The sequence below is a fragment of the Tasmannia lanceolata genome, unplaced genomic scaffold (genome assembly GCF_043159265.1).
Source record: "Tasmannia lanceolata isolate RefF3 unplaced genomic scaffold, GAP_Taslan_0.1 ptg000024l, whole genome shotgun sequence".
NCBI classification, from domain to species: Eukaryota; Viridiplantae; Streptophyta; class Magnoliopsida; order Canellales; family Winteraceae; genus Tasmannia; species Tasmannia lanceolata.
The window spans coordinates 5535461-5554272 of NW_027518701.1; the positions used below are offsets into that span (position 1 = coordinate 5535461).

General features: G+C 39.3%; 1 protein-coding gene and 1 pseudogene across 6 annotated transcripts in view; one reads left to right on the forward strand and one right to left on the reverse strand.

Moving 5' to 3' along the window:
• Positions 1 to 345: 345 nt before the first annotated feature.
• Positions 346 to 2959, forward strand: LOC143856949 (cytochrome P450 71A1 pseudogene; annotated as a pseudogene).
• A 2202-nt stretch (positions 2960 to 5161) lies between these two features.
• TPR9 (Tetratricopeptide repeat (TPR)-like superfamily protein) overlaps positions 5162 to 18812 on the reverse strand; it is a 40542-nt gene continuing 26891 nt past the window's right edge. For 4 of the 6 annotated variants that reach the window (XM_077367471.1, XM_077367474.1, XM_077367469.1 and 1 more), the window contains 3 exons: positions 7314 to 7428; positions 6968 to 7048; positions 6062 to 6348 (listed from right to left, as the gene is read on the reverse strand). In XM_077367471.1, the coding sequence (XP_077223586.1) occupies positions 6133 to 6348; positions 6968 to 7048; positions 7314 to 7428 (412 nt within the window). In that variant the 3' untranslated portion in view covers positions 6062 to 6132. Of the gene's footprint in view, positions 5572 to 6061; positions 6349 to 6967; positions 7049 to 7313; positions 7429 to 15201; positions 15402 to 18812 lie in introns of those variants that run through there. The other 2 variants (XM_077367470.1, XM_077367473.1) reach the window with 2 other exon arrangements.

An 18812-nucleotide genomic window follows, 5' to 3' on the forward strand; every position in this document is an offset into this window, starting at 1 on the left:
GAACTCCATGCAGCATAGAATTCGATACAAGAAAGTTGGTTTTACAGGGTGGCCAAAACGCAAAAATACCTGCTGGAAAAGGTTTGATTGGGAGTTTACTAAGTAGCCTCTAAAAGCTGGTCGCCGTAGTATCGTTTTTCACATCCCAACTATCGTTTTCCATATAATGCAACACGGAAAGGGAAGACAGAAGACACTGCCATTTATGGCCATAAAAAAAAAAAAAAAACAACGGCCACCTAAAATGGAAAAGCAAACCGAACACGAAAGTATTGCTATAAAAAGTGGAGGGGAGATAAGGAGATTTCAAGTTAGTCACTCTTGTATAACTTAATAAGCAAAGGAATGGCTTTCATTCTAGTAGCTATTCTCCTCTTAATCGTCTTCTTCTTCTTCTTCTTCTTCTCTCTCATTCACAAAAACAAAGAGAAATCAAAATCCCGTTTGCCTTCTCCGACCAAGCTTCCTATAATAGGGAACCTCCACCAGATAACTATGCCACCCCACCGCTCTCTACGCGCTCTCTCGCAGAAACATGGCCCCCTGATGCTTGTACACTTGGGTCCCCACCCAACTATCGTGGCATCCTCAGCTGATGCGGCAAAGGAGATCTTGAAAACACATGATCTCACCTTCTCGAGTAGGGCATCGTCTATCCTGGCCAAGAGACTTATGTATGATGGTAAGGACGTGGCTTTCGCACCCTACGGCAAGTATTGGAGGCAAGCTAAAAAAATTTGTGTTCTTCACCTATTGAGCACTCAGAGGGTGGAGTCTTTTCGGTTTGTGAGGGAAGAAGAAGTGACCCATATGATTGAGAAGATAAGAACTTCTTCGGGTGTGGTAAATTTGAGCGAGTTGATGTTGAGTCTCACTAGTAATATAGTCTCTAGGGCTGCTTTTGGGGGGAAGTTATCAACAGCGGAGGGGGTTACTCGTGGATTTCGCAAACTTCTGGGGGACTTTTTGGAACTGATGGGGACTTTTCATGTGGGAGATTTTTTCCCATATCTTGCATGGATTCATAGTTTAAATGGGTTGGATGCGAGAATAAGGAAGAATTTTGAAGAGTTTGATGGATTTCTGGAAAAGGTAGTTGAGGAACATGTTAAAAGAGGTGGTAATGGTGAGGGTGAAGTAGACTTTGTGCATATTTTGCTTGGACTTCAGAAGGACGATCCCTTGGGTAGTTCCCTTACCAAAGATCACATCAAAGCACTTGTTCAAGTACCTCTCTCTCTCTCTCTCTCTCTCTCTCTCTCAACCACATAAAGAGGTGATTTGTCTGCTTTAGGTGAATCACATGGTCTACTTCACATGCGAAACTGACCACATAAAGAAGTATCTTAGCCATTCTCCATTACTAGAAGTCACTTTCTATATCCCTTTGCGGAAGGCGATTAGGGCACAACGACACGTTATGGATGATGGTACAAGGCAATTTCTAGGTTCCATATGAAAAAGTCTGTGAAATCAAGACCGTTAATCACCATAACGAGAACCACTCCATTGTATGTAGTTACCTCAAAGAATAGCGGTGACTTAAGTAGACAATAGGGAGACGAAAAGTCAAGTAATCTCCTCATAGTTACCTTGTAGTGGAAAGTATTGTTTGATTGTCAACTGAAGTAGTTTCCTGGTGCGAAGTGTCGTTGCCAAAAGAAGGGAGCAAAGGTGGTGTCATTATATATATACATATATACCTACATACATACATACACTATAAATGCATACATAGAGAGAGATAGGGAGAACAGAAATGGGGAAAGAGAGAAAAATATAAATCCCACAACTCTAGTAGCAAAAAACTACATTGTTAGTCGTTTTTGCTAGTACTTTAGTGTGATATGCCATTTGGGCAGACAATGAAGAAACGACGAGACCAACCAATTAGTCTCCGAGCAGTTTGAAAGTCTATATGCAACCAAAATCTACATTTTGATGAGTGGCACCCCAAAAAACCGTCAAACACTTCACAAACCAGAGATATTGTGCAACCAAAACGGGCCCTTTACCAAACAAATCCATCTTTGTATTGCAATGCCTTAAGATATCCACTAGAGATTTTGTGTCAGTTGGATATAGTTTCATTGATCCTAACTATCCATATGATTTGCAAACTGAATGTTCAAAATAGATATGGCCAATGCTCCACACTAAATGGGGAAAAGGCTGTTGATCAAATGGCTAGGGTCACCTCATAGCAGAGATCTTTGGTTTATCAATGGTAGGACATTTAAATGAACGCTCTACAACAGCCCTTATCCATTAAATTAGATGCAGTCCCATTTCTTCAGAAGAACACTTATTTGTAACATATTTTGATATTTTTCCTTAACAGGACATGTTTGCTGCTGGAACTGATACAACATATAGAACCATAGAATGGGCAATGGCTGAGCTCATCAGTCATCCAAAAGTTATGAAGAAAGCACAGCAAGAGATAAGAAGGATCATCGGGGGAAAATCGAGCATTACCGAAGATGATACTAATGAAATTAACTATGTAAAATCAGTGATCAAGGAGACTCTAAGGTTGCATCCTCCAGTTCCACTACTAATTCCTCGAGAATCGATCGAGGACATTAAAATTCTTGGCTATGATGTTCCCGCAAAAACACGGGCTATAATTAATGCTTGGGCAATTGGAAGGGACCCGACATCATGGGAAGAACCAGAGGAATTCCGACCGGACAGGTTCATGAACACTTGTAGTATGATAGATTTCAAAGGAAAAGATTTTCAGTTGATTCCGTTTGGAGCGGGACGGCGAGGTTGTCCTGGAATTCAGTTTTCAACCCCCACCCTCCAACATGCACTTGCTAATCTTCTGTATCACTTCGAATGGGAGTTGCCAAATGGTGCAATTGGGGAGGATTTGGACATGGATGAAGCTTTTGGGATCTCACTCCACAAGAAATCTCCTCTTGTTCTTGTTGCCAAGCCCCAATTCTGTTAGAAATATTCTTTAATGTACTTCCTTTATTACAAGCTTTGGCATTTGAAATAGGTACATGTATGATATTTATATAATTCAGCTCTTTTATTGAAAGCTTTAATGAAAGAAGTTTTATTATTATTTAAACGAGTTGGTGAAGGAGGGATGTGACCCAAAGCAACACAGCGGATTGATGCTTTGATACCAAATGATGCAAAGGCGTATAGCGGAAGCTTGTATTTGAAATATTCAACAGCAGGTGGTTGAATTGAGGCAGCAAGCAGCAGATGGCTTGTTGTAGAGATAGCAGCAGGTGGCTCTCTCATAGAGGGTCAAAAGGGGTCCGAAACTGGTACCGAAACCGAAATTTAAAACCATGCTCAAAAGAGACGAGGAGCTGTGGGACAAAATTGCAATGGTTTCTACTCATGAGCTAAACCACAAGTTAGGTACTTGAAAGTAAAACATTCCACAATAGCAGGGAGTGAATGGAAAGGGTCAGTATAAAATTGTACAGAGGAAAGATTCCATCTCCATAAATCCTCTCAACTAATTCTGCATGAGGTCACTCTTGCTAATTTATGATCCAACAAATCTCTTATGCCTTTCAACTCACCTCCTTGAAATTGTTAACGTTTAGGCTAGGGCTGCAACTCGGGTGGGGCGGGTCGGGTTTTGGAGAACCCAACCCTACCCGAGAAATATCTCGGGTCGGGTCGGGCTGGGTTTTTTTTCGGAAAACCCACAATTCCCAAACCCGGCCCCTACCCATGATAAATCTCGGGTCAAGTCGGGTCGGGTTTTTTCACGTTGAAGCAATTTTTTAAGGAAAATTCTTGTTTGGCAAGGCAACTCAACTCATAGAAGCAGAAATTACACTCACATTACACTTGAATCAAACAATGATGTAATTGCACTCACATTGCACTTGAATCAAACAATGCTGTAATCAAACAATGTTGTAATTACAATCAAACAATGCTGATCCACTCAACTCATAGAAGTAGAAATTACACTCACATACAATAACAGTGGGTGCATGGGTTTTCACTTTTAACTTTTAACTAACAATAGAAAAAAATGTACATACTATAACTTATGTAACTCGGGTCGGGTCGGCCCCTTCAAACCCGGCTCGACCCGAGATTCATGCGGGCTTTTGAATGCTCAACCCGGCTCGACCCGAAACCCATGAAACCTGAACCCAACCCAAGCTATTTTCGGGTCGGGTAAAACCCGGCTCGAGTTGCAGCCCTAGTTTAGGCCAAAGTTTTTTCATGGAATATTAGTTAATCTTGACCATGTCTTGCAACATGAATATTTTTTTATGATAAATTAGTTTCTCAAGTGATGAGAGAGGAGTAGGGGCGGGTGGGAGGAGAGACTTGAGAGTGCAAGAATGAGTGTGAGAAGTGGCTAAAAAAATAAGAAAAAAATATTCATGGTAGCCAAATATGGCCCTAGTGGTGGGAGAGGGAGAAAATTGAGGAGAAGGCATAGGGAGAGAGGGTTAGAAGAAGTGGGCTGAAAAACAGGGAATATTTTTTAAATTAGTCACTATCTGACACCTACCTTCCACTTGCAGGTGACTGATTAATGATCAAGGATGGCCTGATTGCTGTGATCCTTTTACCTATGACTCAAGCCATGTTGGCAAACCTCAAAACTAACCCAAAAAAAGGGCTCACAAGGTAAGCAAATCCTCCAAAGAAGCCATAAAAATAGAAAAAAAAAAAAAAAAATGGGTAGTAAAATCCCCATCTTCCCTATAGCAATACACAATCAAGCTGAAGTCGCCTTCAAATGAAGCTCGTCAGATATGATACAGCAGAAATTTAGCCCTTAATCAATGTGTGCACTGATTAAATGGACGTAGATCACACTAACCCACGACCAATTAAACGATGCCACGGATTTATTTTTTCATGAGAAAGGTTCAGAACCATTAACTTTTAAGAACAGAAAATGCCCGATAAGAAATGGGATTAAAGCAATGCTAATATCAATTGAGCGATATCATTTTCTTCAGCTCACCCTATATGAGGGATGTGATTATCTGGACCACTGATCTTGTGGGCTGCCATGAGATTGGAATACTGATCTTCATCCAAGTTTTTGAGTGGTTGGAGTATGACAGTTGAGTTACGAAGATATGGTCCCAGTTTCAAATCAGGCCAACTTCCCTGGTTTTAATTCTAATACCTGTCAAAAAGAAGTGGTAAGGTCTCAGAAGTTATAGTTTTTTTTTTCGAATGGTAAGAAGATTTCATTAAGGAAAACAGAGACAGAGAAGGTCCCTAAAATTACAACCTCAATGAATACAAAGTAAACATGATCAAAAATACATAGAACAAGAGGTTATGGGAGAAGGAAGTCATAAAGCTCCAGACTCTCTTTGGAGACCCCTTCTCTGGCTAGCCTATCTGCATCACCATTAGCTGACCTCCTAACATGTATAAAGAAGATCGAAGCCGACCCAACTCTATCCTGAATCTCGTCAAATAAAGCTGCGCTTGTGAGCCTCTAAGCCATCTAATAACATTGAGGGTCCCCTTCCACCACTACCTTGTTCAGACCTTCAGATCCTCAGTTTGAAGCAATTTTATACCCTGGTGAACGGCACGTGCTTCCACCTGATTTCTCAACAGGCCTCAGAAGTTAGTTTATTATCTCAAGAACTCAGAGAATTAGCAGTATATATTATCACAAACCCATTTTACTTGATTAAAAAGGTAGTTTCAGATCAAATTCTAAACCAAATCCCAGAATTTAAGGAAATACGATTGTAAAAGTCACGTCGTGATGCATTCAATTGGGCCTGGAGACTCCATTTTATCTCAAATTATTCTTTTCTTTAAAAAAAAAAATTGCGTGGAGACTCCATTTTTAACTGAATGGATACATCCAATTAAGGCCCAATATTCAGGAAAATATTGTGTCAATAACTGGGTTGTAGGCATTTGAAGCTTCAAACGTGAAACATATTGAACAAGCCCTCAAAAGTTAAAACTTAAAACACATCCATGACAGGTTTGCCAAAGAAAATTTTGAAAACAAAACACAATTGAGGAAAGCAAGGGACATGAAAGGGAATAACATTTATACTAAAACCAAGCATGGGGCGAGAAAGGAAAGTTTGGTGATATTTACCTGATCTAATTAATCAATACAGCAGAAGTGGAGTAGGCCTAGCTTTATAGAGCAAGTTTGTTAGCTTCTCTTCTGAGATTTTCTAAATATGGAAATAATCTGGCCGCATGAGATCCATAATACAGTGAAAATATTGCATCTAATCGATTTATGCTGCTCAGAGCCGCAGGAAGATCATGCAAGGAGAGCTGAATGGATGCGAGTTTCATCAACTCATTTCCAATGACAATGTGGTCTTTATGGTAAAGCTTTTCGAGGATCTGTCAACAAACAATGAAAATACTTTTAAACTAGAATCAAAAGATACTATGATACCAGATAACCAAACTCAACAAAATTACCAAGAAACAACCATATCCTTTTACATCAAAAGCAACTGTTACTATGCAGCCTAAAGAATATGACCTTTTCTCCTATTTGCATCTTTGAGACAGGAGTTCTTCCAGAGAAATAAATAGGAAATAAAATTCCATAGTTCATTTGGTAAATGATTTTGCATGTATCTCAATTAATTTGAATTTTAGAAAATGGGTGATTGACGTAGGCTGTTTTGGATTTGAAGATAAACATCAAAAAATGAAAAAAAAAAAAAAAAACAGACATTTGTAGCTCAATTTTAATCTGAGATGAGGGTAAAATCTGATCAGATTATGAACACAAAGTATTATTTACATGTTCCAAAGAAAGAAAGGAAAAAAATGTATGCAAGAGCTTCAGAAGAACATGTGTATGTTTGAGACATATGGAAATACCTCCTGTTTGACATAGGGATTTCAAGAGGCATTTCAGTAAGTAAAATTCAGTAATAGATTAAGGTGGACATAATGATTTAAAAAGAAAAGATTCTGACTGGAACTAAAAATAATTAGTCCAGTGTACCTCAATTGACGCTGTACAGTGGTTCATGGCAAGTTGAAACTCCCCAACCAAGCAAAATGCCTCTGCAAGATTGTCCTCCGCCTGCAGTATTACAATAAAATTACAAAATATCATAACAGCATCATAGGTAGTGTAATATTATCACCATTTTTGTCCTTTTTATTATCATAAATTCATAATGCTTTATGGCTGTCGCTAGTATCATTATAATTATTTTAACCACTATCATTCATGCCAATCCTCATAAAGTTCATCAAAAGTTTCTCATTTTCAATGAGCACTGATATCCATAGGATATTAGTCTTTAATCAGAAAACTGGAGAATCATGAAGTGAGAGGAACTGACCTGAGCAACATCCTTGCTGTATGCATGCATCGTTGATCTCAAGAGATCACGGGATTTCAGAGCATCGGAGAGTAAAATAGTTGAGACTTTCTTTGAAATTATTGTAGCTTGCAGCCTGTCGAGTAAAATTTTTAAATTAAGTTCATAGCAATCAGTTAATAATTTAATAGACTTTTTTGCATTGTCACAAACAAGAAGTTCATAAGCATATGTTGAGAAACATTCCATAAAATTTACAAAAATTGAGAGAAAGAAAAAGAAAAGGAGGAGATTTTTTTTAAAGGAGAACATAAATTTATTAGAGTAAAACAAGAACAAATACAAATTACAGGAGGCACAGAGCTTGCCTCCCAACATGAACATCCCTTCTAGGGAGGAGAGGTATTTGGATGTTCATTACAGAGAGAGAAACTTTATCAGCATGATACAGCATACAATGCCTTAAGCCCACTGAATCAGTGTATTCAGTTAAAGATGAAATTGTTTATTAATTCTATATATAATAAACATTTATACATTTATATATGAGGAAAATGATTGTGCGCTCGAGAGCTAATAAGCTTATATGCGCTAAAGGGCCCAAACACATGGGTCCCACATTTTTTGTGGTGATCCAAACCATTCATTTGCAAGGCCCCATCATAGATAGGGTGTGTACCAAAAATCAGGTCCATTTGATCATCCTAACCCCTCCAAAAGTGGAGAGCAAAATGGGCAGATTTGTGGACAAACAGTGCCTGTCAATTTTGCCCTCCACTTTTGGATGGGTTAGGAACTTTACGATGATCCTATGGAGCTGATTTTTTGTACACACCCTATCTTGTAAGGGCCTTTCAAATGAATGCTTTGGATCATCATAACAATGTGAGCCCACATGAGTTTTGTGCCCTCGAGCGCATATAAGCTATATGCACTCGAGCGCACAATCATTTTCTTCTTTATATATATATATATATATATATATATAGCAGAAGAGAAAATGAGAGAATTATTTGAATTTCTCCCAAAATTCTAATAGAATTACAAATCACTTTTTTTGACTTTTTTTAACAAAGGCACCCATTCAACCCACATATTTTCAATCCTCCTCCTCCTTCATGCTTTTTAACAAAGGCACCCATTAAAGCCACATAATTTCAATCCTACCCCCCTCCTTTATGCCTCTTTTAATTATGGAAACCTCTGTAGATTGGAGGGCTAGGATCAGCCTATGGAAATGATTTTACGGGCACAACCTATTGATGTTGTGTTCCATCACATGGACGGCTTGGATCAACCTATGATGTGGTCCGTAGAGTTCTTTGTCGGCCCGTGCATCGCACGGGGTTTTTTACTAGTGTATATATATATATATATATATAGAGAGAGAGAGAGAGAGAGAGAGAGAGAGAGGAAAGTGTTGGTGAGCTTAAGCTCACCAAACTTATGGTGAGCTTAAGCGCCCAATCACATTGGGGCCTACTTTGTTAGGATGATCCAAAGCATTCATTTGAAAGGCCCTTACATAGATGGGGTGTGTACCAAAAATCAGCTCCATAGGATCATCCTAACCCCTCCATTTGTGGAGGTAAAAATGGACAGACATTATTTGTCCACAAATCTGCCCATTTTTGTCCTCCACAAATGGAGGGGTTAGGATGATCCTATGGAGCTGATTTTTGATACACACCCTATCTATGATAGAGCCTTGCAAATGAATGGTTTGGATCACCACAGAAAATGTGGGACCCATGTGATTGGGGCGCTTAAGCTCACCAACACTTTCCTCATATGAGGAAAGTGTTGGTGAGCTTAAGCTCACCAAACTTATGGTGAGCTTAAGCGCCCAATCACATTGGGGCCTACTTTGTTAGGATGATCCAAAGCATTCATTTGAAAGGCCCTTACATAGATGGGGTGTGTACCATCCTAACCCCTCCATTTGTGGAAGTAAAAATGGACAGACATTATTTGTCCACAAATCTGCCCATTTTTGTCCTCCACAAATGGAGGGGTTAGGATGATCCTATGGAGCTGATTTTTGATACACACCCTATCTATGATAGAGCCTTGCAAATGAATGATTTGGATCACCACAGAAAATGTGGGACCCATGTGATTGGGGCGCTTAAGCTCACCATAAGTTTGGTGAGCTTAAGCTCACCAACACTTTCCTCATATATATATATATGAGGAAAGTGTTCCTAAGCTATAGCTTATCAAAGCTTATCTAAGCTATAGCTAAAAACACATGTGGCCCCACATTTTTTGGGGGGTCCAAAGCATTCAATTAGAAGGCCCTTCCATGGATAGGGTGTGTACCAAAAATCAGCCCTATAGGATCATCCTAACCCAATCAAAGGTGGAGTGGAAAATGGACAAACAATGTGTGTCCATGTTTCTGCCCATTTTTTCCCTCAACAGATGGCAGGGTTAGGATGATCCTATAGGGCTGATTTTTGGTACACACCGTATCCATGGAAGGGCCTTCCAAATGAATGCTTTGGATCCCCCAAAAAATGTGGGGCCACATGTGTTTTTGAGCTATAGCTTAGCTTAGGAACACTTTCCTCTCTCTCTCTCTCTCTCTCTCTCTCTCTCTCTATATATATATATATATATATATATATATATATATATATATATATATAGATATATATATATATATATATATATATATATATATATATATATAGAGAGAGAGAGAGAGAGGGAGAGTAAAGTGTTCCTGCACTCTTTTGCAGATAAGCTTATCTGCACTTGAGTGCAGAAACAAGGTGGAGGCCCACATTTTTTGGGGGATCACAAGCAATCATTTGGAAGGCCCTTCCATGGATAGGGTGTGTCCCAAAAATCAGCCCCATTGAATCATCCTAACCCAATCAAAGGTGGAGGGGAAAATGGACAGACATTGTGTCCATGTTTTTGCCCCTTTTTTCCCTCCACAAATGGCAGGGTTAGGATGATCCAATGGGGCTGATTTTTGGTACACATCCTATCCATGAAAGGGCCTTCCAAGTGAATGCTTTGGATCCCCTAAAAAATGTGGGACCACCCAGTTTTTAAACTCGAGTGCAGATAAGCTTATCTGCACAAGAATGCAGGAACACTTTACTCATATATATATAGGGAGACCTCAGATAGCTTATCTGAGCTAGCGAGTGTAAATGGGGTAGGTGCCTATGTTGTCTGGGTTATGTTAGATATTGGTTCTATAGGACGTAACATAGATAGGTTGTTCCTAAGAAATCATCTCCATAAGATCATGCTAACCCTTTAAACCTCCAAATCAAGGGTTAGCATGATCCTATGGAGATGATTTCTTACGAACATGACGTAGGGCAAATTGGTGCAGCGCTGGCTGAAGAGAGTAAGCTTTTAAGTGGTCATCAAATGACACTCTGATGACTAGTTGTGTCTCAAAGCTGAGCAATGCTTATCCAATACAAGGCCTAATACCAATTCGCCACCACACCTAGCATGCCAATTTGTATTGGTGGTGACATTTAAACAAACATGTACCAAGCATTAGCTTCACCTCTGTAGATGTGTTCCAATATGAATTAAGGCATTAGACTTCAGGATATGTACATAAGGAAGCACAACTAACAAAAAAGGAGTAGCTAGTCCAATGGATCTGACAAATTAATCATTCGGCCTCGACAAAACGATCTGTTCAAATCAGTTGTTTCAAGTGGTTTTGTCTTGGATCTGATGGAAATTATCAACGAACCTTGTAAACAACTCTCTTTAATGCCTTCTCTGAACCGGATGGTGATGCTGGCTTAATTTGATCAAATCAACAATACATGCAATGACCTACTACGCAGAGGAGCCTTCTAAAAAAAAACTATAGCAGATTCACCGATCATCTTTGATGCCAATTGCTTAAAAAATGCAAAAGAATACCATTGATAGAATTTTCCCAGAAATGTCTCTTTGAATTTGACAAGAACATACAAGGATAGATGGAAATCCAATAATTCTATCTCCAGTCGATGGGGCAAATGGAGTCTTACCAGATTTCTGAAAATGATCTCAGCTCCTTGTTTACAACAAGGATCAAGCAACTCCAGGCAAGGAGAAGAATTGATTCAAACACCTCCTACACGCTGCAATTGCTTGGTTAGAGCTTCCTTCTTCCTTAGCTTGGTCGAAGGAACTCCCAAACGAGGGATCCAGATCCAGTTTCTCCAAATTCCAAAAGTTTTCAATATCAAGGTCTGAAAAGAAAATGAAAGAAGGTTGGCTCTTATAGCCAATTACAAATCAGTATTATGCCTAAACTACCCCTAGTTTAAGAAAAGACCAAAAATGGTAAGAAAATGCACAAATGACTAAGCTAGCCTATTTGATTAGTTCGAATGAACAAAGATAAACCTATGCTAATGCTATGCTAATGAGCAAATTTGGCCAATGTAGAATTTCCAAGGGGATGCTCCTGCATCAAACTCCCCTTCTTGAAAGAACTCGTCCTCAAGTTCCCCACCGACCTCATCATCATTGGACTCCACCCGGATCAAAAACAAATATGATCCATGCCCGATTAAGAGCCATAACTCCGTAATAATCTCCCATTTTTATTTGTCTCTTTCCTTGGTCAATGTTCATTCCACAATGGTTGCTGTAGAGAGACTCAAGACGAAGGAAATGTGCATAAAACTGCCCATGAAACAACTTTGCCGGGTACACCTCATAGAGCTTGCTGTGAAGTGTCTCTTCTTCCTTGTGAAACGCCACAAGGCTTGGAATGACAGCTGCTCTAATCAAATGTGAAAATGTGTGGCTGATTTCTTCTTCCTCATCATTCTCTTGGCCAGTGTCGATCATGGAAGCCTCATATGCATCAACCATATCATGCCTTGGAAACTCATAATTATCGCTCTTGCCTCTTTCAAAATCTTGAAGTGATAGAACATCAGCCGCGCTCCCATAATCACTAATCTCATCGGCACAATCCTCAAAGTTGTCAACTCCCTTGTTAGGTTCATTTCCATCTTCATGTCCCAAAAGTTCTTGCTGCTCAAGACAATCTTGTCCCACTATTTCGCCTTTGCCATGACTATGATCTATCTCTAAATCATTAGCATCACCAAGTCCAGCATTGTTTTCACCTGCCTCCAACGTATCAATATTTTTGGCCCTTTCTTGGCATTCCTCAAGCACTAAGATGTCGATCCCTTCATCTCCATGACTTTCATCCTCCCATAGAATAAGAGGCTCTTCAAACTCTTCATTGCATTCACCTTGCTCATGACTGACCACTACACTTTCCTCATCGAAGTTTTCTCGCATGTGCATTATTTGCTTAGGCTTAGAACCCCTGCTGTCCTGTTGCTCAGTTGTCTCTTGTTCATGAGTGGAAGCCACTTCATTGTCACTAGGGTCATGAAGTTTGATGCCATGCTCAACCGGCTCCAAGACAACGACAATTTCAGCCTCTTCTTGACATTGAACTAGTGCAGAACTGTCATGGGTGCCTTCCTCAACAATTTCATCAACTTCGGACTTCTTTTCATGCATATTGTTAACTTACCAACTTCTCCAATAGCTTAAGCTGTTGGAGAAGGGCGTTATTTATCTTTTATACTTTAACACTCCCCCGCACGTGTGGCCCACTTGGCAAACACGTGGCACATGTGGTCCCACTTTGGGCTGACCATTGCATGTGGATTTTCGCTATCCGGGAGGTTTGAACTTGAGACCTTTGGCTTTGATACCATGTTAACTTACCAACTTCTCCAATAGCTTAAGCTGTTGGAGAAAGGCGTTATTTATCTTTTATACTTTTACACATATGTATTGGATATTGGTGGTCTTGGCTGTCCTCATAGTGTGCCAAGCAAGGGAAAGTAAAGACAACCTTAGGAGAAGGCTTGGAATTCACCTTGGTTGACCGCGATGATGGAGAAGAAGGCCGATTCACTCTTGGCCTTGATTTCAATTTAGGATGATCTCTTGGCTTCTCTTTCAACCGCTTGCCAACTCTCTCCCCTTCTTGAAAAGTTTTCTTATTCATTGATGGAGATTGGTATCGTTGAGCTTCAATTTTGTCCTGTGTTTTCGGTTATGGCCACAAGCTTCCTCAAACAATGCACCTTGCCTCTTTACACACTCCAACAATCGATCTTGTCCCTTCCTATACTCTTAACAATAGGTCTAGCAGTTGATTATAATTTATCTTAGCCACGCCAAACAAAATGAACACCTGAATCCTGCAATTTCATATAGGGTGTCTGCACTTGAGCACATGCACTAATTCTGTACTTTCAAAAGGTGATTTTATAAGTATTCTCGTGACTAACAAATGATCAAGTCTTCTTGGAGGCACATGTATCTTGTACGTTACACTGTATATGTGCAGAATTGGAGGTACAAAAACATTTAATAGGACAGCTCACTCTAACTATTTCAGGTCATCCATGGGCCACCTTCAATAAATGGCTCTAGAGCTTTGCTTTGGGTGCGGGATTTCAGCTTGGCTACCTTCCAAACAGCACAGGCTCGAGATTGTTTGCAGCAACAATGTAAGCTTCTTTTGACAGGCTAAAGGTCTGAAAATATCACGAGAGAAAGGCTTTAGTGGACAAAATTCTTATGGCCACCGTGCGTCATTGAACAACAAGATTTAATGACATAATTCTCAAGTCAGAGGCAGCTTGCTGATGAGCAGAAATTCTGCATAATTTGAACCAAAATCTCAAGCTTTAGGAACCATGAACAATCCTTCAATGCCAGCTCAAAAACTGAGTATTTTAACTCAGCAGGGGAAAGAAGCTTCAAGTGCCCTTCTGTTAGAGATGAACTGTGACACCTAGGTGCTGCAAATAACAACCTTGAATGCCTAGACTAGCAATTGATAATGGAAGCGCTGTACCTTTGACACTAGGATGTAGACAGTCACAAAAGTAATGACCAAGTTAATTGAACCTCCTTATATCAAATATACTCCCCAATGCTAGATTTAACAGCCCAGTCACAATGACTGTCAATCTATCGATCTCAAGTTGAATCCAAAACTTCTCATGGGCTTCTTGGCTGTAGGAAAACGGTTCTTGAAGTTGGCTTCATTTAGTAGGTACCAGAAATTCCAAAACAGACAAGGCAAGCTGGAGCAATTGTGTTCAATTGCAGCAGATCAGTGTTCTCTCCAGGACTGTGGACAGATGGAATTTCCACGTGACAAAGCTCTGATACCAAATTGACGTAGGGCAAATTGACGCAGCGCTGGCTGAAGAGAGTAAGCTTTTAAGTGGCCATCAAATGACACTCTGATAACTAGTTGTGTCTCAAAGCTGAGCAATGCTTATCCAATACAAGGCCTAATACTAATTCGCCACCACACCTAGCATGCCAATTTGTATTGGTTGTGATATTTAAACAAACATGTACCAAGCATTAGCTTCAACTCTGAAGATGTGTTCCAATATGAATTAAGGCATTAGACTTCAGGATATGTACATAAGGAAGCACAACTAACAAAAGAGAAGTAGCTAGTCCAATGGATCTGGCAAATTAATCATTCGGCCTCGACAAAACGATCTGTTCAAATCAGTTGTTTCAAGTGGTTTTGTCTTGGATCTGATGGAAATTATCAACGAACCTTGTAAGCAACTCTCTTTAATGCCTTCTCTGCACCGGATGGTGAAGCTGGCTTAATTTGCTAAAATCAACAATACATGCAATGACCTACTATGCAGAGGAGCCTTCTAAAAAAGACTAGCATATTCACTGATCATCTTTGATGCCAATTGCTTAAAAAATGCAAAAGAACAAGAAAGCATGCACAAAATACCATTGATAGAATTTTCCAAGAAATGTCTCCTTGAATTTGACAAGAACATACAACGATAGATGGAAATCCAATAATTCTATCTCCAATAGATGGGGCAAATGGAGTCTTACCAGATTTCTGAAAATGATCTCAGCTCCTTGTTTGCAACAAGGATCAAACAACTCCAGGCAAGGAGATGAACCGATTTGAACACCTCCTACACGCTGCAATTGCTTGGTTAGAGCTTCCTTCTTCCTTAGCTTGGTTGAAGTAACTCCCAAACGAGGGATCCAGATCCAGTTTCTCCAAATTCCAAAAGTATTCAATATCATGGTCTGAAAAGAAAATGAAAGAAGGTTGGCTCTTATAGCCAATTACAAATCAGTATTATGCCTAAACTACCCCTAGTTTAAGAAAAGACCAAAAAGGGTAAGAAAATGCACAAATGACTAAGCTATCCTATTTGCTTAGTTCTAATGAACAAAGATAAACCTACGCTAATGCTATGCTAATGAGCAAATTTGGCCAATTTAGAATTTCCAAGGGGATGCTCCTGCATCAGAACACCCTATCTATGTTAGGTTTTATGGAATGAATGGGTTGGATGACTCAAACAAGATGGCTTGATGTGCTATTTATAGTGGCTAGATCAGATAGCTTATTTGAGGTCCCTCAGATATATATAAATACTGTATTGTTGATGTAGTGTTCGACGTAAATGCAAATAAACAGAGAAATTCAACATGAGCCAAAATCGAGAACACTAGGGGCCCATTTGGATGCCGAGAAGATTTTGATTTGGATTCCCCACATTTGCAGCCCATTCTGCATTGTGATTTGCATCCGGATCAAATCATTGGATTTCCAAATCAGTGACTGACAGTGAAAAAAATAAGATTTCCAAATATGTTGTGGAAATAAGTAATTGGAAATCCACAGATCTGGTATTTTCCTTCACCCTGTTTGCTCCTCAACCTCTCCCCTCCAATAGGAAGTACCCCCCCTTCCCTCTCTATCTCCCTCAACATGAGCTGGCAGATCTATTCATTTTGTATTCAAAACTCAATTCCAAATTCAAATGCAAAATATGAGGTATCTAAACGGGCCCTAAAGAACGATGCAATTCGTCACATTCTGATATCTTATATAGAATCCCAACTCTAATCCTAATAAAGTTTCACCGAAACACAGAAACTAGGCAATTTTCACGTGACAAAAATGCCTTTATTTTGTGCTTCGGGGTGCTATCCCTCGAACCCCCAGTTAGGGGACCCAGCTGACGTTGGAGGGAGGGATTTTTGGCACAACATTGTAATCACATGGGGCCATAGGAATATACATGTGATAGAAGCGAAGACATAAATATTGTTGAAAATAGCATAATTTTTACTTTTTAATATAGTGCATACAATAGTACAGTATGATGTATCTTTTGACAAACGGCAGTACTGAAATTTGTGTAATTGTACATACCCCATTTTGTCTTTCCTGACTTGACACTAGTCATAGGTCATGTGTGCCAATGATGGTCAGTTGTGTTTGTTGGAAAATGCAAAAGCATCTCTTAAATATAGATCGAAAGGATAACCATTTCAAAGCAATTTGAAACATCCAAGCCTAAAGACATTTAATTAATCTCATATTTGAAACTTGAGTTTACACCATTTCAAAACTCTTTGAAGCCTTTTTAATGTGCAAAACACATTTAGGAAAAAATTCCCAACAGCAATTCAGAGCTTTCAAATGTGATACTTCAAAGTGCTGTCAAAAATCCTAGTCTTGTTATCAAAGTCCAAAAGTTTCCAAAGACCTAGGGTTTGGATCCAAGTATATCATAGCATCCCCATAAAACCTATCTTTAAATGAACATATCTGACTGATTCAATATCGGATCAAGGTCTTCCTGTGTCGTTGGAAAGATCTCGACGAGCACTATGATGTTAAATTTAGAAACTCACAGTCGAAGGTCAGATTTCACGATCGATGGGCTAGTCTCTCGATCGAGAATTTAGCATGTCGATTGATGTCAAAGTCTGAGAGTTGCAGAACTTCTGATATAGAAACCATCCAAAACGACTACAAAGATATCATTTCAAATTGTGGTTCTTTCTAAGCCCTTTACTGCCAAAACTAACCCCTAGAAAGGTTAAATTCGCCACCTTCCAATTCAAAACACACATCGGTTTTCATAAAACCCAATTTTCACCATTCATATCACTTACAAACCTTTTCAAACTAGCCTATGCACGAATTTCAGTCCTACGTTGCTTCTTAATGTCAAATCCACAAGCACTAGAGTCTAAACTCTAGACAATAAAAGGGGTGTTAAGGCCCTATTCAAATACACAACAATTCTCTAAGGAAGAGTACAAAAACTGTGCAAGAAAGCTTCTACAAGCTCAAAGACAAGCTCTACGACTCCCCAACAAGATAAGCTAAGGCTGCACGCGACCTTACCACCTCCTTCATTCAACTTAGTATTTTTAGGTTTTTAGTTTCATATCTCTGTTTCATATTTCTCTCTTTTCTGAAGCCTATCAATTCATACTTCTTTGCATGCTTAGGATGTAGTTAGATCTTTGCAATGGATTAATAATTTTCCATCCTCTAGGCTAGTTTACTTCAGTAGAAATAGTCCAACATGACGTAGACCAAGAATGCTAGCATAGGATTATTTGCTTTCAAAATCTAGTTGTTCACAAAATTAGTTTCATCTAGATCTTCAAAACTTTGATTCACTCCCCTTTTCAATTTTAATTTTCAGTAACCATAAAGTAGAACACACTATTTTGAACCTATCTAAATTCCTTCCATTTTCATAATCCGGATAAAAAATTGAGGCACTGATTGTGTCCCAGGAGCCAATCAATGGGCCATCCAACGACCAAGGGGTCGAAGTATTGATCGACAGTACAGCCTCTTGCTCGATGAGAATGTCTATCTATTGAATCTGAGAACTGAGAGTTCCAGGCAATGTTGTATTCTATTCTCCATTATCATATTCTATCAGTAGTTTTTGGTATCTTATTTCATTCTAATGTCAATATATGTGTTAATAATGCTAGTTTGTAGGTTCGTCTTAATCTACTATGTCGACCATTTATTCATTCTAGTTTCTATTCTTTTCTTTAGGCCCCTTATATGTGTTAATGATGTTATTAGTTCATAAGTTCATGTTGATCAAGTATGTTAATCATTTATTCATCCTAGTTTTTGCTCGTTTTTTCTTTATGCCTCTTTCTAGGAGTTGTGAACATGTTTAGATGTAATTGTGTTGCATGGTTCATATTTCATCCATTGCATATCAATTAATTAAAGCATCATTCTCAATTAATCAAACATGTTAAGATCATTTACAAATCCTATGGACATTAGTAGAGACCAATGTTCATCGGGAAGGGTTGGCAATTAACACCTCCCAACCCTTTAACGTCATGTTAAGATCATTTACAAATCCTATGGACATTAGTAGAGACCAATGTTCATCGGGCAGGGTTGGCGCTTAACACCTCCCAAACATGTAACCTCATGTCATACCCCTTTTCAGTGTTCATCGGGTAGGGTTGGCACTTAACACATCCCAACCCTGCAACCTCGTGTCAAACCCCCTTTCAGTGTCCAAGAAAATTTCATAGGGGATGGGTTGGCTATTCCAAACTCTCGAACCCCATGACCAAGGGAGAGCATCGCTACTGTATTTCATTAGCATTGAGAATACAACTTCCAGACCCATGAATTGTGTGGGT